Source organism: Podarcis vaucheri (assembly GCF_965113315.1).
Source record: "Podarcis vaucheri genome assembly, chromosome: 7".
In the NCBI taxonomy this organism is placed as follows: domain Eukaryota; kingdom Metazoa; phylum Chordata; class Lepidosauria; order Squamata; family Lacertidae; genus Podarcis; species Podarcis vaucheri.
In genome coordinates this window covers 68,115,688-68,136,895 of record NC_138765.1, presented here as the reverse complement: position 1 = coordinate 68,136,895, position 21,208 = coordinate 68,115,688, and the positions used below count along the sequence as shown (strand labels likewise).

Below are 21,208 nucleotides of genomic sequence, written 5' to 3'. Positions count from 1 at the left end.
TCCTTTACGTATGAAACCAAGTATGTGGCTTTTGATAATGCAGCAATTCTGAGCCAGAAGTGGGAGAGAACTGGAGATTATATAACCCTGGCTACCTCTTTGGCAACTAGGACAGACAAAACAAACTGTTCTGAGCATTCCCCCCCCCCTAAAATAAGCAAAGGAGACACTGATAAATTAGCCAGCTGGAAAAGGGTTCACCCTGCCTGCTTTATTCTCCCAAATCATTTCCTTCCCTATTATAGGGAAATGCTGTTCGTTTTTGTGCCTCTCAGGAATGAAGCAGTCCTTAAATGTTTTCATTAGCTGTTTTCTTCTTCTTCTTCTTCTTCTTCTTCTTCTTCTTCTTCTTCTTCTTCTTCTTCTTCTTCTTCTTCTTCTCCTCCTCCTCCTCCTCCTCCTCCTCCTCCTCCTCCTCCTCCTCCTCCTCCTCTCTACCCACTCCCTTCTTCTCTCAGACCCAAGAAATGTTGGTGATCAAGGCAGGGAATCCAGGTGACACCCCCTTCCCCTTGCACTGCTGAACCCAGGGCAAAAGCAAGAGGCAACTTCTCCCCATTTTGAGATGCCAGGGAACGTCTCAAGAGCACCATTCTCCACCCAGGGCTGCATTCAGTCATGGGGGAAATTCCCTTAGATTTCCTGATTACAGCGGTAGAGCTTCTGTCCCATTTTCTAACATTCCTTTCACGCTGCAGTACCCATTGTGTTCTGCAACGGTGGCTTTCAGACCAAATATACCAGCATGCGGTGTTAAATTTCGTTCACGCCAGTGGGCATGGTGTGGCACAATGATGGCTCTGCCATTGGACAATGTCCCTCCCCACTTTTCACACATGCCTGCTCCTCTTCTCTCCCCCCCCACCCGCAAGATTCCCCACCCCCGTGAAAATTGCAGGAAAGAAATGTATAACCTCCCCAAATCTCGTCACTTTACTCTCATGATTTTCCAAGGTTCAAGGCGCTGCAGACGGATTAATTTTTTTCCTGGAACCAAATCGCACGGAAATTAGCACTAGACATGCCCTAGGTTCCATTAGTTTTCTGGAAAAGGCTTTTACATTGTGTGAAAGCTGAAATATAATGCAGACATTTTGGACAAGAAATGGAAATAGAACACAGTGCAACCCAGACCTGCCTCGGCTAGGCGAACGTCCCAAGGACTGGCCAATGAGCAGCCCAGCCATTCCCCTGAATGAAGCAGCTCCCTCAAGCAATTAGATCCTGTGGGCTGAGGAGCCCCCCCCCCCAAGCTATTAAAGGAGCTGTGGCCCTGCTGGCTTCAAGAGGAGTGGAAGATGCCATCCTATTGCCAGAGCTGAGAAAAGATTGAATTCTTTTCCTACTTGGAATGCAGGGACACCATCTTTCTTTTCCTCAGGACAGTCCTGATTGGTGGTCCCTTTGTAAAGAGCTTGCAGCTCATGGGAAGCTTACGAGGCAAACCATTGGTTCATCTAGCTTAATACTGTTTGCACAGACTGGCAGCTACTCCCCAGGGTTTCAGGGCAGGCAGCCTTCGCCAGCCTAACTGGAGATGCCATTGGAGAACAAATCACAGAATTGTAGTGTTGGGAGGACCCCAAAGGGTCATCCAGCCCAGCCCCCTGCAATGAGCCTGGGACCATCTACATTTTTTAAACAGGTGCTCCACTCCCAAGCCAAGGCCCTTCCCTAAATTCTCCTTCCAGGCCGAAATGAGTTTAACATTCCTGCCATTTTGAGTTGCTTAGAATAGAAAAGGCGTTCGTCTTGCCACCAGTGGTGTTAAGATGGACCTGATCCGGTGCCATGTCAGGACACTTGGGTGGGTTTTAAGTGAGGTAGGATGAACCTAAGAAACATCGTTGCTGGTGGCTTCATGGCATCATAGAATGGCAGGGCTGCAAAGGAACGCCAAGGGTCATCTAGTCCAACCCCCTTTCGATGCCAGAGCCGCAGATACGAATGTGTGCGTGGGGATGGGGACCTGTGTTTTGCTTTTTGCTCTGAGAACGTAATCCACACCAGGGCAAAGCCAAGGGTCTGGATGGTGCTCATCACAACCACAAGAAACATTTTATTTTTTTTACCTCCCCCTTTTTTATTTTTAACAGGCTGAAAAAGCTTGAGGTTTTTCGCGGTGCGGCTTCTCACGCAAGTTTCCCAGGACCTGGCACTGTTCAGGCAAGCTCTCGTTGCCAACAGCCTCCGCCTCCCCCCCCCGCCCCTTGCACACAGACACTCTGGTTTTAGCACAGCTGGCTTTCTGCTATTTCTCTGCAAGTGGAAAAAAATAGCAGGAGATTTAGAGCAAGCGCTGTGTCCTCCCGAGGAGACGGCTGCCTTAAGGAGCAGAAGAGAGCCAGTGCAGTCGGGTATACAGAGTGTTATCAGGTCTGGACTGGGGAAACACGCTGAAAGCTCCTGAGGTTATTGAGGCTAAAATATTATCATTCCATGTATGTGTCCCCCACCCCACCCCCTTTCAGGGTGTTGCTAGGTACTTAAAGGAATCAGAGATGCAGGCCCATTAAGCAGTAGATGCCTTGGGAACTCCTTGCCATTTGATATTGCCATACTCCTTTTTTTTTGGCACCTGCTAGAAACATTTTTTTTAGATAGGGCTACCCAGAAATTTAGAAAGTTGATGTAGTTTTAATCTGTTTTCAGTTTGTTATTTTAGCTTTTTGAAAGTCTTAAATTATTCTTACTGGTAACTATATCTTTTTTGTAAACCTTGAGGGTTGGTTTTTTTTACAATCAGGTGGTGTATGAATCTAAATAAATAAATATGATGATGGGTGGCTTTTCATACAATTGTAGAGTTGGAAGGGATCCCAGGGTCATCTAGTCCAACCCCCTGCAATACAGGAATCCTTGACAGATGGCCATCCAACCTCTGTTGAAAAACCTCCAGCGGATGAGACTCCACCACCTGCTGAGGTTACCTGTTCCACTCTCAAACAGTTCTACCAACAGAAAGTTCTTCCTAATGTTTAGTCTGAATCTCCTTTCTTATCATCTGAATCTATTGGCTCAGGTCCTACCTTCTGGAGGAGCAGAAAACAAATTTGCTCCATCTTCCATGTGGCAGCCCTTCAAATATTTGAAGATGGCTCTCATGTCATCTCTCAGTCTTCTCTTCTCCAGGCTAAACATACCCAACTCCCTCGACTATTCCTCATAGGCCTTGGTTTCCAGACCCTTGATCATCCCAGTCGCCTTGCTTGTCAGTATCCGTCTTAAACAGGGGTGCCCAGAATCTCCAAGTGGACTCTGAACAAGGCAGAATAAAGTGGCACTATAACTTCCCTTGATCTGGACGTTAGACTTCGTCTTTCTTTCTTTCAACAAGCAGCAATGCTTGTGGCTCTTTTTCAGTCCTCACAGTGGCCAAAAACGTGCCCCAGTTGACATCAACAACCCTCTCCCCATGAATTTGTCGAATCCTCTTTTAAAGCCATCTAGTTTGGTGTGGCCATCCCTGTCTCCAGTGGGAGTGAGTTCCACAGTTTAACTGCATGAAAAAGTCATTTCTCTTGTCTGCCCCGAACCTTCCAACATTCAGTTTCATTGGACATCCAGGAGGGGCGCTCTGGCTAACTTATTTACGGCCAGCTCCACACCCCTTTCCTTCTGATCAGGGCCCCAAAAACCCCAAAGCCAGCTGAGAATTGTTGCCACCCCACACTGAGCCCCTTGGAGAGAAAGGTGGGGTAGAAATTAAATAAAGAAATAAATGATGTGCTTTTGGGCTGCGAAACTTGACCTCTTAAGTGTGGGCCAAGGAGGCTGGGAGTAGGGGTTCAGCGTGAGGCCAGAGAAGGTGGCTCAGAGTGGCTCCCAAAGCATCCTTTACCTTGGACACAACCTTGGACAAGATGACATTTTGGATCCCTTCCAGCTCCTGTGATTCCACCCCCCACTTCTGGCTTTGCAAGCCATTTGGCTCCAAGGACCACTTTTCTCTGTGAGTTCAACCCTCTCCCCTTCTCTGTCTTCCTTTGCTGCTTGATGAGGAATGCCGGGGTCTTGTCAGAGTTTCCATCCATTCGGGCTGAGGTGTTTTAAAAGGCAGGATGGCTGCAGCTTGTTCGTTCCAGGCTACAGTCTGGTGCTCTTGCCTGCCAGGAGGTTCTCCTTCCAGAAACCTTTGCTGAAAGGGGGAGCGGGGGGCGGTGGCTGAGAGGGAACAGCAAGAATCTGCTTCTCAACGAAGCCCAGCGAAGGACACTGCTGCACACAATTCCGATTTCTGTGCTGTGAATTGTACAGAAAGAAGGGGATATCACCAGGTTGGAGCACGGGAGAACTAATAATAATAATAGACTCCGCCAACCCAGAAATAGTACCTTGGGTTAAGAACTTTACCTCAGGATGAGAACAGAAATCGTGCGGCGGCAGCAGGAGTTCCCATTAGCTAAAGTGGTACCTCAGGTTAAGAACAGTTTCAGGTTAAGAACAGACCTCCAGAACGAATTAAGTTCTTAACCCGAGGTACCACTGCAGAACATCAAACATTAAAAACTTCCCGATACAGGGCTGCCTTCAGATGTCTTCTAAAAGTTGTGTAGTTCTTTATCTCCTTGACATCTGATGGGAGGGGCATTCCACAGGGTGGGTGCCACTGTCAAGAAGGCCCTCTGCCTGGCTCCCCATAGCTTCACTTCTCACGGCGAGGGAACAGGCAGAAGGTCCTTGGAAGAGGACCTCAGTGTCTAGGCTGAGCGATGGGGAGTTGGAGATGCTTCTCATGTGTACAGCCTGAAGGCCAGCCTGGGCAATCATCCTTGCAGAGCTAAGCATGGGGCCTCCATGTTTAGAGGCAGTCTACCTGTACAGGGCCGATGCTGGAGGCAAGCAGCAGGGGTGGGCTGTTGCCTCCATAAAGCCCATAGATCAGCGGATGTGCAAAGCTACCTTGGCTTGCCAGTGTGGAAGGACAGAACAATGAGGTAGATGGATCTTCAAGCCTGCTTAATTTTTGTGGTGGGTAAGAAGCCTTGGGTGTCAGCCGCTCCTCTGCTTCTGCCTAGCAGTTTATCTTCTATGAGCCAAAAATAAGTTCTGGGTCCATTTTCAAGGGAAAGAAAGAAAGAAAGAAAGAAAGAAAGAAAGAAAGAAAGAGCTATTGGAGACAGGTTGGAGACAGGTTGGCCCTTTCAGAACAAACACCCGCCTCTGATGCCAAAGAGCATTGTGATTCCTCTGATAGATGAGCCTTGTTTCCAGTGACCTTTGCAAGTTAAATAGAAAAAAAGGGATTTAATTAGGCGTGTGGAACAAGAGGGAGACTTGGTTGTGCCCAGTCTGTTTGCACAGATCCTTCTCTTTACCTCCCACCTGGGCAGGTGAGTATGTGCTAGAGTAAAAGGAAAGCAACTCGGTGCACGCAGCTTCTCATCCCTCAGCAAAAGCCCTGGTGCCCCTTTCCTCTCTCCCTCTGCACATTTCCCCATGCCACCCCACCGCCCAGTTTTGCGCCCCCTCCCTTTGCACATGGATGCTGCCTGTATTTCTGGGCGTGCTGAAGCATCGGGTCGAAAAGGAAAACCAGCTGTAGAATCCAAGTCTGTACAAAACCAGCAAAGGCGAGTTCAATTGCCAAAAACTCATTTTGGGCGGCTGAGTCAACAGATGGAAAAAAAAGTGGCTGACTTGGAGGAGCATGTCAAATTGTCTGGTGGGCAGCAAGCCAGGTCCATAGAAGAGGGCAGGTCTGTGGGGCAGCCAGCTGGGGTAGGAAGTGTTCTTTCTTTCTTTCTTTCTTTCTTTCTTTCTTTCTTTCTTTCTTTCTTTCTTTCTTTCTTTCTTTCTTTCTTTCTTTCCTGGAAGTGGGACGGAAGCCCCCAACCCAGGCCTGTGATGGGAAGCTGGCAGAGGTATAATTTCAGGGAATGGGCTGAGCCTCCTGCAGTTCCACCTTCTTAAAATCCTTCCCTTTAATCTTGACTTTTGAGGATTTATCAGAGCAAGCTTCAAAGAGCCCTCAAACCACATGCCACTTGCAAACCCTGCAGTGTGCTATAAGGCTATTCCACTCCGCAAAAGGGAAGGGAGGAATCGGGGGAGAGAGAGAGAGTAGCCTATTCCTTGGGAGAAGAAGCTTTGTAAAAGTTAAAAAGACTTTTGCCTCAGTGGGCATTCCTGCTTCAGAGTGGGGTGTGCATGTGCGGGGTGTGTATGTGAGAGCTGACAAGTGATAAAGACCTTCTTACTAAAAAAAAACAAAAAAAAAAACAACCCCACAGGGGTGGAACGAAGCACGGAGTGGCCAAGGTGAGAGGGGATGAGGGAAGAAGCAGGACAAAGGCTGTTTGCAGGCGAGCCCAGAGAGTGAGGTGGTCCAGGATGCCTGTGACAGTGGGACCATATGGCCAATCCCAACCCAGTTGCTTTGACAGAGTGAAAATGGGCTTCATGATGGGCTTTGCTGTTGGTATGGCAGCAGGTGCACTGTTCGGCACATTTTCTTGTCTCGGGTTTGGCATGAGAGGGCGAGAACTGATGGGTGGTGCTGGCAAAACCATGATGCAGAGTGGTGGAACTTTTGGGACATTTATGGCAATTGGCATGGGAATCCGCTGTTAATGTTACTTTTCTATCACGAAGACCAGTGCCCCTGCAAGTTGGACGTTCTGCTATGTAGAAGAATAAAAATCTCTGCACCAGGATTGAATAATCCATCAAAACAAGTTTTGGCCTTTATTGCTGTAGCAAGAGTTTGTAAATCTTTTTCTCCATAACAAACGTGGCAGGCGGTGGAGATTTAGAAGCAATGGAATCTCTGTATACAATGAATCTCCGTGGATGTGACCTCAAATAAATGATCAATTATAGGAATCATACCTATTAGAAGTTGCTTTTTAATTGGTATCAAGTGTTTCCTGTGTGGGTATGATTAGTTTATTACAAGATCAGCCATTGTTTATCAAAGGAATCTTCTGTCTGTGATTATGTAAGGCAAATCAGGGAGGCTTGAATTTTTGCAAAAATCTCAAGTTTATGGAGGTGGAATAAAATTGGACAAAAGTGTGTATGCGGGGAAAAAACAAACCCAACAACCCCACAAGTGTTTAAAATCTAGCCTGGGTGCACTTTGCATGGTTGAATTTACCCAGAAGCAGACCTGCGACATCGGTCCCCATGGGCATTGTGAGCTGCATCGTAGCAAAGAGTGTTGCCAAATTTCAACTGCTTACCATTTACACTTAAGTTTTCTGCATTTGGCGTGTTTTGTTTTTACCGCTGTCAGTAGTAACATGCTGAGCGAGGGTAAACATTTTCTAATAAAACTGACCCAGAGAAGCATATTTAAGGACCTGTGTAGATTTTTCTTTTCTGAAAAAAAAAGAAGAAGCATGATGGAATGGGGAAAAAATGCTCCAAGGAATTCTCTACTGAGTCCTGTATTTGGGGGTACCTTTTATCCCGGCCAATGGGGAAAAAATGTCCCATGAGGTTTTTCAAGCGAAAACTGAGCTAGGGAAACAGAATTCAGTTATTTTCATCTCTCTCCCTCTATTACATGCACACACAACTCATTTGGAGTCATTTACTTATATACATTGGAATTTCAGCTTGGGGTAGGTAGTAAATTGTCACCCCACCCCAAAAAACCCTTTCTATGAAAGTTTTCTAGTTTCTGATGAAGAACGTTAACATCCTCAAAGAAACTAGGCTGAAGATCACACCAGGTTTCCAGTTCCATGATTAGACTAAATTGCAAATGTTACATTCCTTGCTATATACCAAACTGAAGGGCACTTCCCCTATGAGGAAAGGCACTGCTAAAGTGTTTTGGGCGTTGTGGTGGTGGGAATGGCTAAGCACAGGTGGAATATGAAGAAAGATTTAGAAAACTGTACATACTAGAAAAAGAAGTACTACTTCTTGACACTGTGTAACTCTCTGCCACAAGATGTGATGGCCATTGGCTTAGGTTTAGGAGGAAGTATGGTTGATCAACAGCCATGATGTCCTAGGTGGAATCTCCATGTTCAGAGGCAGTCTGCCTCTAAATGAGAGCTCTTGAGATTAATGGCAAGGGAAGACTCTTGCAATCATGCCTGGCTTGTGGCTCTCTGCAAAACTTTGCTGCAGCCCACCATCCTTGCCTGACCTCTGAGACTGCAGGCACAGGTGACAGCTTTTGGCAAGAGGCCGGAAGAATGGCTGATGCAAATCCCGCTGATGTCTCCGTGGTTTTGTTCCCAACAACTCTGTGAGGTAGGTAGGTAGGTAGGTAGGTGATGCTGAGAGATGCTGACTAGTCTGTGGTCACATAGTGAGCTACAGGAACCCGCCACCAATTATGCTTGGTCTCGGGTCAGCATTTCTGTTCAGCACTAGACTGTCACTCTTCTGGTAAACAGGTTTTTGTGTGTGCATCAAAATATTCCTCTCTAATTGGGAGATAAGAAATTGGGGTTCTCATGGGACGCAATGATGCTCCTTTCTCTCATTATCTGCTGCATCAAATTTAAAATCAGCTGCCTGACTCCCACCTTGGAGACAATGGTTCTCTTCCCATGTATGATTTCGACACTCCTTGTTTCTTTCGAAATCTCATTGTAGGGACAAGACCGCCTTATTTTGGTTGCTTTCCAGCAAGATTTCTTTTTCTTTTTCTTAAATGCCCACCATAAGTCTGTCTTGTATCCTTGGCTGAGATCTCTTTCATAAATGATGGAAAGCGAAATTTGTAAAATGTCTGTAGGAGGCACGAGAAAAAGGCCCTTTGTCCGGCTGGGTGTGCAGAACATTGGTCAGTTTCTTAGAAGCTCTTTGCTCTCCCAGAAACCTCCCATTTCACCAGGATGAATGAGCCACTTGTCTGTACATCTGCCGGAACCTGCTCCTTAAGGTGCAATCCTGACCGGCTACGGCTCAAGCCGCGGATGGGACTTGGGCTAAAAAATGTTGCGCTCACCACCATCCCAGGCTGGTGAGACAGAGAGAGAGAGGATCTCCCTTTGGGCCACTGAGCTTTAAGGACAAGCTACGCTTCTGGGATTCCTCTATGCAAAATGTTTCTATACTGGAAGAAAAGAGGGGCGTACGAACTGGAGACCCTCCCTGCGGACTTGACGGAGCTGGAATGCGCAACAGTGGAGCGCTTTTCGTGGAGTTCAACTCTGGATATCACACAGGATCTGGAGGGTAGGTCAGGCGCCCTGTGCGCCAAAAGCTCGAGGGATGAGGTCACCCAGCCTGGCGCTCGCTTCCCAGAGCCAACCCAAAATTATGCAAACAGTTTTAAGAGTCTTAGGCAATTTATTTCCACAATAAGAAGTTGCTTTCTTTCCCCGCTTCCTTTACCTCCCCCTGCCAGGATGCGCCGGGGCTGTTTTATTGCAGGACAAAAGAGTTTTACAGTTTTAAACAAAAGTGTGAGGTTTGGTAAACAGGCGGCTGAAAATCAAAGTTTGGGTGCTGCTGGGTCCTGCCGACTGTCCAAATATTTGGACAGCAGCTGCAGAAAGGATGAGGATTAGTTCAGAGGCTTGCACACTTTCGGGACGTGGTGCCTGTCTAAATAATAGCAGGAAAAGAGGAAAACAAAGCTTTAAAGAACAATGTGAGCAGAGGAGGAGAATCTTGCTAATCTTGGGGTTTGCTTTTGAGGGGCTGAGCTGATAGCCTCAGAGTTGGGACCAAGTTGGATGGGTTTAAAAGAAGGTTGGGCAAATTCATGGAGGGTAAGGCTACAAGCCGTGATGGCTATGCTCTGCCTTCATAGCTGGAGGCAGTAATGCTTCTGAAAACCAGTTGTTGGGAAGAGTTGCTGTTGCACTCAGGTCCTGTTTGTGGGTTTCTCTTTGGGGTGCATCTGGTTGGCCACTGCAAGAAGAGGATGCTGGACTTTGATTGGCCGTTGGCCTGATCCAGACAGGCTCTTCTTGTGTTCTTACAAATGCTGTTGGACTCCTGTCAGCATGGTCAATGACCAAGGACGATGAGAGGTTTATGTATGGTGGAGTCTCCTTCTTTGGAGGTCTTTAAGCAGAGGCTTGACAACCATATGTCAGGAGTGCTCTGATGGTGTTTCCTGCTTGGCAGGGGGTTGGACTCGATGGCCCTTGTGGTCTCTTCCAACTCTATGATTCTATGATTCTATGATTTGTGGATTGCGTCTATATCAAAAAGAATTTCAAGTCCAGCACAGATACAGACTGAGATTTAAATTTTCTATAGGTGTTTCCATGGGTGCTCTGAGGACAGTAGAGATGGCGTTTGGCTCATATAGTGAGGGGAAGGAGTTCCAGAGGGCAGGTGCTGCCACACGAAAAGCCTGATTCCCATGTCCTGTGGAAAGGTCCTCCTGATGAGACGGTATCTGCCAAGGTCTCCTGCAGCGTTCAGTGATTGGTTGGATCTATCAGGACTGAGACGATCTGTTTGGTATCTTGACCCCAAGCTCTAGAGCAGTGTTTCCCAAACTTTTTTGGGCAACGGCATACCTGTTTACTGAAAAAAATCTCGCGGCACACCACCATTACAGCCCCGTGACGTCAGCGCGCAGCGTCACGCCGGGAGGGACGCACGAAAGTGAAAGTTTTTTCCCTCCCCCTTGCCGGGGAACCTCCAAGCTTTGGGGGTGGGAGGAGGCAGCAGAGCGAGGGACTGAGGGGCGGCGGCAACTGAGGCAGCGGCGGCTGTTGTGGTGGTGGCGGCGATAGCGGGCGGAGGAGGGGGCGGCGGCGGGGCTTGAGGAGCCGTCACCGGGAGTTGCTGCTGCTGCTGCTGTTGCTGCTGCTGCCCGGACATGCCGGCCTCCTCCTCCTCCGCTGTCTCGCGCTCCTCCCTTTTGCACGCGCTGCCCCGCCGCTCGGCACCACCACCGCGGAGCCGCCCCCGGCTCGACGCGGATCCTCGCCGTCGCCGCCTCTCACCGCCCGACTCGCCCGCCTCCCTCCCACGGCACACCAGCCAATGTCTCACGGCACAGTAGTGTGCCGCGGAACACCGGTTGGGAAACACTGCTCTAGAGAGGGTCTTTCCCAAACATGGGTCTCCAGCTGTTTTTGAACTGCAATTCCCATAATCTCTGACCACTGGTCCTGCTAGCTAGGGATGATGGGAGTTGTAGTCCAAAAAAAGCTGGAGACCAAAGTTTGGGACACCCTGATCTGGAGAGCTTTGCATTACCAGTACCTTGAACCTGGCCTACTACTTAATGGTGGTCCACCAACATCCGTAAGCGACACCATGTTTGACCTTGCACAATCCTTTTTGTGGACCCCGGTTGGTACCTGAAATAGAGTGCTGGCTGTATGTCCTACTTGCACAGGACAGTCCTCTGTTTTGAAGGGCTGCGGCAGGAGGAGAGTCCTCTGCCTGAAGGTGTCCTCTATTTGAAGGCTGTTCTTTCAAAGTCTGGGTTTAAAGATAAGGAGCCATCAAAAAGGAGAGAAGGGAGGGGGGGCCTCTTTGAAGTTGCCCATCTTCAGTGAACAGCACCTGGTCACACGTGTGTCTCTCTCTCTCTCTCTCGCCTGGTAATTGCCTTGGTTAAAGGCATTGCATTTCTTAATTAGATAGCAGTAATATGTTTGTCCCTGATGTTGGTCCTACTCAGAGTACACCCAATGGCATTAGTGGGCATAACTATTGTAATTGCAGGAGCTCAACTCAATACTTAGCATGATTTCAGGAGATCTACTCTGAGTAGCTGGATGCAGCCTATTATTTGGATGCTTGCTGCTGAACACATAACCTACGGTGTGCAAATTGGCATTCTCTTTTACCTTATTGCATTGTCGTTAGTAGTAGTAATATTGAATTTGAACCCCGCCCTTTCACCCCAAGGAGCCTAGGGCAGCAAAGAGGTGCACAATTTAAGAAGCAAAAACAAAAAAAGCAAAAGCTTTATTAAAACAGATCAAAACATTCCAGAATCAATTACAATTAAAAAAAATAATGTATATCTGATGGTATTGGTTTTCATTTATGTATAGTTTGTAGTTTTCTTTTTGTTTGTTGGTTTTTGGTATGTATGTTTGTTGCTTTTTGTATTTTTGTGAAATCTTCAAATAAAAAACATATGTAAAATCAGTTGCAGTTTTTTATTTTTATTTTTTTAAAAAAAACATTCTAAAAGCAGTTTAAAATATTCTTCCATCCAAGGATCTTGGGGTTGCCTGGAACAAACAATTTAGGGTTCAAGTAGATAAATAGGTACCTCTCCGGCAGGAAGGTAAACGGCATTTCCATGTGCTGCTCTGGTTTCACCAGAAGCGGCTTAGTCATGCTGGCCACATGACCCGGAAGCTGTACGCCGGCCCCCTTGGCCAATAAAGCGAGGTGAGCGCCGCAACCCCAGAGTCGTTCGCGACTGGACTTAACTGTCAGGGGTCCTTTACCTTTTTTTACCAACATGTAATGGGCCATCCTATCCTGAAACCATAACAGAGAAACCCTCCGGCTTCCTTTTGAAGCTTCCCTTGCATGCTGAAGAGGCAATCCACATATCCCACCCTTGACTAGCAGCTTGCCTCTTCAGCAGCCGCAGTGGCAGCTTCAAAGAACACACTCCCCACCCCCACGCCAATCCTGGGCATCTTTGCCCAGTTCGCCCCCATGCATGCTTGTCGCTGTGAAGCAGATGTGTGTTAATAATGAAGGCTTTCATCCACCCTCCTTCCCCCCATCTCTTTCTGTGTGTGTTTGTGTGTGTGCAATTTAATACATGCAAAGGAGACGAAAGCTAGACCAGTCATCTTCAATGTACAACAAGAGCTTTTAAGAATGGCTGCCTTAGAAACTGCAGGCCTATTTTCATTTGAAACGAGATACCTCTGGAAGAACTGCAGGTCAGGTACTGAGCAGGTGCAGCATGGAAGGTCAGAGCTGCAAGTTGTCCTGGGACAGGAAGCTCTGGAAACCAGCATGAGGTCCTGGGAAGCTTGCTAGAAGGCTGTCCGATGCTTTGCAAAGCTCCACCTCTGTAAACCGGCTGAAAACAGGCTTATGAAAACCCTTGCGGCTTTTACAACTAGCCAATATGAGTGAGCAGGCACCACCAGTAAGTTTATGTATGGAAGAAGAGATTTGGGGGATCCAGTGCGCAGTTCTGGCTGCCTCACCTGAAAAAGGATGTTGTAGAGTTGGGTAAGGTCCAGGAAAGGGCAGCCAAAATGCTCAAGCAGATGAGGGCACGTCATCCTCATTCTGACCTATTTTAAAACTTTTCAACATTAAGAGGAAAGCACACCTCTCAGTTTTATTCTTGGGGAGGTGGGAGTGAGGTAGGACAAATCTTTTGGGTAAGACTTGGATTTGTTGGTTTTTTTTTTGCAGCTCTGAAAATCTCATCCCTGCTTTGATCCCTTTTAAAGTGTGGGTGTGAGTGTGCATACTGCTGTTTGCATAGGAGGCCGGACACTTTGCCACACCAAGTTAATTCCCCCCCCCTTTGACTTCACACAAATATTTAGCTCTGGTGCTGCTCTTAGATGTAAACATCTCCCCCTTTGCTGTGACTGATGCCTTCCCTTAGCTGACAGCTGGCACCGCTAGGGAGTTGGTCCTGCAGCAGACCTCCCACTGGCAGGCCATGGACTGGGATGGATGGTGCAGGATGGGTAGATGAAAAGTCAGAGGGCTCCGCTGCCTCTTTCTAACCTGCCAAGGCAGTGGAATTTCTGATCACTGCTGCAATTTCCCTTGTGGGAACGTAGGAGGAGCGGCTCGACCAAGAAGAAAGGCTGGTTTGTAAGAGGGACATGGCAGAAGCTGAAAGTGTTGTACACGGCATGGAGAAAGCTCAAATCTCTTTACACACTGAGCTTCTCAGGTAGACTGGAAGGGAACAATAGGCTTGATTACCTTTTTCCTGCCAGGAAGGGACGCGGGTGGCGCTGTGGGCTAAAGCCTCAGCGCCTAAGGCTTGCCGATCGAAAGGTCGGCGGTTCGAATCCCCGCGGCGGGGTGCGCTCCCGCTGCTCGGTCCCAGCGCCTGCCCACCTAGCAGTTCGAAAGCACCCCCGGGGGCAAGTAGATAAATAGGTACCGCTTACCAGCGGGAAGGTAAACGGCGTTCCGTGTGCGGCTCTGGCTCGCCAGAGCAGCGTTGTCACGCTGGCCACGTGACCCGGAAGTGTCTTCGGACAGCGCTGGCCCCCGGCCAATAGATGTGAGATGGGCGCACAAACCCCAGAGTCTGTCAAGACTGGCCCGTTCGGGCAGGGGTACCTTTACCTTTAAGGGAAGTGGACATAGCTAAGCCTGGCAGGACAGCTTACTCTATGGTATTAACCCCTTCATGCATTGATTAGACTTGGTGGTTATATGAGGCTGGTTATTCCACATTTGGCTATGCAGAAGGCCAACTCCAAAGAGGATGCTGCGGGCAGACACACATTTCCCTGCTTAGTTCTGTTGCCTCCAGCTCTGTCGTGCTGCCGACTTCCTCTCCACCCCCCCCAGCTTGCTCCCAGTTCTGCAACTGGATTTCCTTATTTTCTGCTCCTCCTGTGTGTTTTTAAAAGCTTCCCTTTTCCCTGCGCTGAAAGGATTCCCTTCTTCGCTCCCATGATTATTCATAATAGGTCAACGGCAATCATAATTCCGCTTGGCGGGGCAGCCAATAGGGAGGCTGTTACTAAGTGGTCAGGGCCAAGAGTGACCCCACCAGCGACAGAGGCTGCATTGTTCTGCGGGGCTTCAGGGTGGTAGTGGGGAGAGAGCAATTTCAAAGTGTGGGCAGCCCAGTCTCTCGACCAGAAGCACATTTCTCTCACACAACTTGGGCAATAAAGCAAAGGGGACAGGCCATCCTCCGCTGCTGTGCTTGATACCCAGGTGCCGTCACTGTTCATAGAATCATAGAACTGTAGAGTTGGAAGGGACCCCGAGGGTCATCCAGTCCAAGCCCCTGCAATGCAGGAATCCCTGACAGATGGCCATCCAACCTCTGTTGAAAAACCTTCAACGGATGTAAGGTTATCCGTTCCGCTCTCACCTTCCTAATGTTTAGTTGGAATCTCCTTCCTTGTCACTTAAATCTGTTGTTTTGGATGCTCCCCTCTGGAGTGGCATAATACAAGCTTGCTCCATCTTCCATGGGGCAGCCCTTAAGATCTTTGAAGATGGCAATCCTATCCCCTCTTGGTCTCTTCTTATCCAAGATAAACATACCCAGCTCCCTCAACGAGCCTTCTCCTCCATGAATATGTCCAATCCCTCTATTAAAGCCATCCAAGTTCAGGACTGTCACTGCCCTCAGTGGGAGGGAGTCCCACAGGTTAACCATGCGCTGTGTGAAGAATGACGTCTTTTATATCCGAATCTCCCAAAGATCAGCTTCGTTGGATTTCCACAAGCTCTACTGCTAGGTGATAAGAGAGAAAAACTTTCTGCATGCCGTGTGTAAATTTTATAAACTTCCATCATGTCACCTCTTACTTGCCTTTTCTCTAAACTAAAAACTCCCCAGTGCAACCTTTCATTTTGTGTGTGTGTGTGTGTGTGTGTGTGTGTGTGTCACTCCACCTCCTTGATATTTTTGTTTACTCTTTCCTGATTTTGTTGCGAGATGATGGTCTCAAAGTGCAACAGCATTAGGGGGCAGCAGATTCAGAACCAGCCTTCCCCCGGATTCTACACGAATGAAGTAGCCCTATGTCTGTTCTCGGAAAACATTTCCCTTGCCCACAATTTACAGGGCCTTTTCTGTGGGTAGTGGATGGGTAGGGAACTTCTGGGCCCACGGACCAATCTTAGTCTGCAGGACCCCATCCACTGACAGCAGTCGGAGGAGATGGTTTAATCCTGTATTGGCAGTGCTGCCTTATTCCCAGCAGGGAACATGAAATATACTCAGAGTCTTGTAGTGATTTAATGCTCTTTATTGCAGCTTGTAAAACAGTGATTGAATTGCCCCCCAAACCTTAGGCTTTTATATACATTATTTACACAATGAGTCCCGTCTGATTGGCTGATTCTGCTTTCCTCCGGGAGCCTGATTGGTCTTTTCCTGCAGGCCAATCAGCTGTTGCATTCTACGATCCTACCAGCCTATTGTTCTAGGACCCAAGCTTAGTACATGACAGAACAGGATCATGCAGGAGAGGCCACAGGATTTAATCTTCGCTTATCTGCTGGAGGAGCTAGCTGAGATTAAAGCCCTTTTGCCTGCTTCTTTAAGTGAGCTACGGAAGGAGGTGCCAAGGCTGCCATCCTCCTGCTTAAAGGACAGGCAGAGCAAAGCAAATTTTGAAACAGCTTCCAGCCTCCTTTAATGGGGGCGGGGGAAGAAGCTGCTTCGAAAGGCAATTCTGTCACTTTAAAACAACAAATGGCAAAATATTCAGAACTCAGAGGATGGGGGAGGTTAGGATCTAGGAAGGGCCAGGTCACCTCTTGGCCTAGGGATGCTGGGTGCAGGATTGGTATAAAATACCTATTTATCATCTATCTATCCTGTTTGCAGAGAGGGTAGTAGCTTTGTTAGCAGGCTGGTGCCAACTACTTGGGGTGGCCTTGCAGCATTGTAGAGCGTGGAACAGCAGGTCCCATATAGCATTTCAGCCCTTGGAATCATTCGAATTGTAGAGTTGGATGGGATCTCCAAGGGTCCTCTAGTCCATCCTCATTGCAATGCAGGAATCACAACTAAATAATCCTTCCTGCTCCTGTTTGGTCTCTCTCTCTCTCTCTCTCTCTCTGGACACTTCCAATGCCCTTTTGACAAATGTGCCACCCTCTCCCAGGGCTCCCTGAAAAGGCAAAGGCCCCAAACTTTGAGCTTCTCCCCCCCTCCCCACTTCTGAAAAATAAGAAATAAAACTCCATCTGTGAGTCAGTTTGCTGGCAGCCGGCACCGTACTGGGTTGAAGGGAACCCGCCGATGCCGTCAAGACAAACGTGGCTTCTGTTGTTGTTGGCTGCATCTGGGGCGGGGTGAGCTGCAATTCACTTCTAAATATAAACTCTGTTGAACCACCTTGGCCAGAAGCTGCAGCTGTGTGAAAGCCATCCATCGCTGAAAGCACCACTTATTTTCCTTTGGCTCGAGGTAGAAAAGAGTGTGCTCGTCGCTGCTCTGCACGCTCCCTGCCCCTCACTCACTGCATCTGACATTGGCTTTCCTGTGTCTTGTCTTGAAAACAGCCACTGTCTTGTGCTGCGAAACAATTTTGGTGCTGCTTTGTTTGGTAATTGTCCAAGACTGACATTTTAAATATTGGAAGTGGGGGAGGGGTCTTTTAGCCTGTGCAGGGAGGACAGGTGGCTTAGAACCAAGCTGGTTTGGCGTTGAAGCCCTGACCTTTGCATAGGTCAAAAATTCATTTTTGTTGTCGATAGGGATGGAAGAATCGGTCCATTTCAGTTTCTTTCTGTTTCTCATCTTCCGAGTCTTGTTTAGTTTGCCCCATCTCTGTATCAGTTTGGATTTTTTTTTAAAATAAAAAATATCTCTGTGAAAATGCATATGCCACTCCTAATATGCATGTTTCTGTACACAATTTTGCCTGATAGCTGTGTTTTTTGCAAGCCATTCCCCTGAATACAGTGCTTTTTGGCACAAACCTATCCCCCAAATTGCATCCTTTCCCCCTACTAATACAGTGGTACCTCGGGTTAAGAACTTAATTTGTTCTAGAGGTCCGTTCTTAACCTGAAACTGTTCTTAACCTGAGGCACCACTTTAGCTAATGGGGCCTCCCACTGCTGCCGTGCCGCCACCACACAATTTCTGTTTTCATCCTGAAGCAAAGTTCTTAACCCAAGGTACTATTTCTGGGTTAGCGGAGTCTGTAACCTGAAGCATATGTAACCTGAAGCGTATGTAACCCGAGGTACCACTGTACCTGCATTTTGGAATGCTGATGAACTGCCTTGCACAATTCGGAGAAGTGTGAATTTCAAAGGCTAGATGTGTTTTTGTTCACAAAGTGGTTCAGCAAAGGCAAATTTAGGTGGGTTGGGTGCTGAGGTGCGAAAATCAAAAAGGAGTCTCTCCACTGTCCTTGTATATAATCTCAGAAGGGGCATTGCCACAAAGCTTTTAAAGTTGCCACAAAGATTGCCACCAGTTGCTGGAAACCACAGGAGGGGAGAGAACCTTTGTTCCATGGGTCCTGCTTGCTGGTTTTCCACAGGCATCTGGTTGGCCGCTGTGAAAAGAGGATGCTGGATGTGATGGGCCATTGGCCTGATGCAGCAAGACTCTTTTTGGGTTCTTATTGCCGTGAAGAACACCAGCACTTCAGAATTCACCACTGCAGCCACACTTGAGGTGATGGGGAAGCTTCATTGGGACTGAATCAGAGCTCAGCAGTGGAGGGTAAAGGTAAAGGGACCCCTGACCATTAGGTCCAGTCGTTGCCGACCCTGCGGTTCCGGCGCTCATCTCGCTTTATTGGCCAAGGGAGCCAGCGTACAGCTTCCGGATCGTGGTCAGCATAACTAAGCCGCTTCTGGCGAACCAGAGCAGCACAGGGAAACACCGTTTACCTTCCTGCCAGAGTGGTACCTATTTATCTACTTGCACTTTGACGTGCTTTTGAACTGCTAGGTTGGCAGGAGCAGGGACCGAGCAACGGGAGCTCATCCTGTCGCAGGGATTCGAACCGCCGACCTTCTGATTTGTAAGTTCTAGGCTCTGTGGTTTAACCCACAGCGCCACCCACGTCTCAGTTGGAGGGTAGAACCTGCGAAAAAGAAAAGAGAAACCCCCCAACCCCCCCTTTTTTGCACTTGTCTGGAAGGCGGTCTCCATGTGGCTCTGAGTTTCTTGTCTCTTGTCTCTGGACTCTTTCCGGCTTCCTCCTTGCTCACCGTGTATATTTGTAAACAAGCATTTTGCAAAAAAAATAAATGCCGTCATCCTCTCCCATGCTCTCTGGTTGAAATACTGGCGCATTTCACCATTTGGGGAAGTGAGGAACCGCATGCACAAATTTGTATTCTCACCCCCAACCCCAACCCCCCCCCAAGAAGAGAGAGAAAGATTTAAACAGCTGGTATGAAAACATTGCCTGGCGAAACCGTTGCCAAGAGCTGTTCTGGGGCGAAGAGCAAAAATAAAAAGGCTAGATTTAGACAAACGCAAAGGGGTTTTCTTCAAGCTGCTTTGGGAAAGGATATGTGAAACTCTGAAGAGATAGTGGGCACCAGCAGAGCCAAAGAGAATGTATCTCTGGGGCATCACTGAATGAAAAACCTGCCTGCTGCCTGGAGATTTGGGCAATGGGGTCTGGTCTGGCATGCCCAAGTGCGTGTTGTTCCCTAGGGCAGATGTGCCTGCCTTAAATGGGAGTCCCTTGGAAAGGCAGCTGTGCAGTTGTGTGTGTGTCTCCTGGGCTCAGCCTTGAGCCCGGGTGTCCCTGTGGTAGCCGTGGCAAGGGTGCCCTCACCCAACTTTGACTGCTGGATGATGAGCCATGTCCATTCCTAGAGAAGGCAGCTCTAGACTCAAGGACACATGCTTTCGTTTCATCACAGCTGGACTCCTGGGATGCACTCTGCATGGGGCTTCCTTTGAAGAGCTTCCGGGAACTTCCGAAAAGCCACAAAGCGCCTCCTGTGGCGACCTTTAAAATAAACAAATAAATTGCTTTCTTTCGAAAAATTTCCCTCTACACAATGCGAATAAAAACAAGAAATACAAATGTTTTCTGGCAACTTTAAAGACCAACCCGTTTTTTTTTATTAGAGCATAATTTTTCGTGGACTGGAATCCACTTTGTTTAGATGCATGGCTGAGATGTTGCCCTGGCTCCAAGATTTTAGACCATAGCAACAAAAAGTCACCAGCAGTACTCTGCGGGGACAAAGTTCTAGAGATCCTGAGAGATGGAGCTGAACCCTGCAGAACAAAGACTCCAGCAATTTGCTCTGCAAATTTTAACCAGGCACCGCTGAAAGGAAAACAAACAAACAGGAAGCGATTTCCCAGGGACCACACATGGATGCTCTTATTTATTTGCCGCCCTGATATGCCGCTTGACAAACGTTCTGCGTTCCCAGACAATATTAAAATGTGACAACCAAACCACAGAACAGTAGATTTGGATAGAATTCAAAAATACTACGATATTTAAGGGAACTTCACAGATGTGGGGAAATGAGTGGCTATTTCTCTCCTCATTTTCCTTTCTTCCCGGCTGACTTCTCATCTGAGCAATGCAGGAAGGATCATGGCCCTGCCTCTCTTAGCAACATGGTTCTCTGAGATCATGGCTCTGCAGTATTTTGAAACCTGGAGCCTCGTCCATAGGCCCTCTTCAATTGCTGCAAGTCATCTTGCCGGTCCTCTGACCCTGATGGTACCAGCTCCCTTTCACCTCCGATGGGAGTCCGTTTGGATTCCTGCGCAGGCCCTGTGCCTGACAGATGCTCCATCCCTGCAGCTGAGGGGTGTTTGCCAAGAACAGCACGTAATGGCCTTTTAAATGCTCTTTGTTGACGGGAACTTTTCCCCGCATAATCAGGGGCTTAGGACTGGAGCCAGCTGAAAACTCTGAAGTTCGCCAGCAACGGAACCAAGGCTTTTGAGCAGAAGTCTCCCTCTGGGCTGAGAGGTGAGCAGCATGCCCTGACCCGGTAGCTTGCTCTGGCTTTACCTTTTTTTTAACAGCACGTGGTTCATTTCTTTGCAGTGCAGCTGACAGAAAGACAAGTAGCTTCAGGACTCGATGTGAGCCAGCACTTAACAGCGATTGACCCTGGAACCTGTGCTGGGCCTAGAATCGGTCAGTCCATGCAAGAATAATAAGAGCCCCCGAAGTATGTGCATTTTGCTTTGCCCTAAGTATCAGTCTCTCCCAGAATGGGGGAAGGTGCTTGTTCCACACTAGCTATGGCTCACAAGTTAAAACTGTTCTACATTTTCATTTACTGCTCACTAGTGTTGGGCGATAGGGACGCGGGTGGCGGTGTGGATTAAACCACGGAGCCCAGGACTTGCCGATCAGAAGGTCAGTGGTTCAAATCCCTGCGACGAGGTGAGCTCCTGTTGCTCAGTCCCAGCTCCTGCCAACCTAGCAGTTCAAAAGCATGTCAAAGTGCAAGTAGATAAATAGGTACCGCTCCAGTGGGAAGGTAAACGGCATTTCCGTGCACTGCTCAGGTTCGCCAGAAGTGGCTTACTCATGCTGGCCACATGACCTGGAAGCTGTACGCCAGCTCCCTCGGCCAATAAAGCGAGATGAGCGCCGCAACCCTAGAGTCGGTCACGACTGGACCTAATGGTCAGGGGTCCCTTTACCTTTACTAG

At 48.2% G+C, this 21,208-nt stretch overlaps 1 protein-coding gene and 1 pseudogene across 5 annotated transcripts in view; both read left to right on the top strand.

Annotated features, from left to right (window-relative positions):
- The window catches only part of PLEKHG5 (pleckstrin homology and RhoGEF domain containing G5), a gene marked incomplete at its 3' end in the record, with an annotated part of 102,060 nt that overhangs the window by 2,275 nt on the left and 78,577 nt on the right, over nt 1-21,208 (top strand). The window contains exon 1 of one of the 4 annotated variants that reach the window (XM_082229863.1): nt 8,763-9,144. The exons of 2 other annotated variants lie outside the window; for them this stretch is intronic. In XM_082229863.1, the coding sequence (XP_082085989.1) occupies nt 9,012-9,144 (133 nt within the window). In that variant the 5' untranslated portion in view covers nt 8,763-9,011. Of the gene's footprint in view, nt 1-8,762; nt 9,145-21,208 lie in introns of those variants that run through there. One more of the 4 variants, XM_082229862.1, reaches the window with a different exon arrangement.
- LOC309536697 (reactive oxygen species modulator 1 pseudogene) lies at nt 6,300-6,677 on the top strand (annotated as a pseudogene). The gene has a single exon. The product of its transcript is annotated as a reactive oxygen species modulator 1 pseudogene (transcript).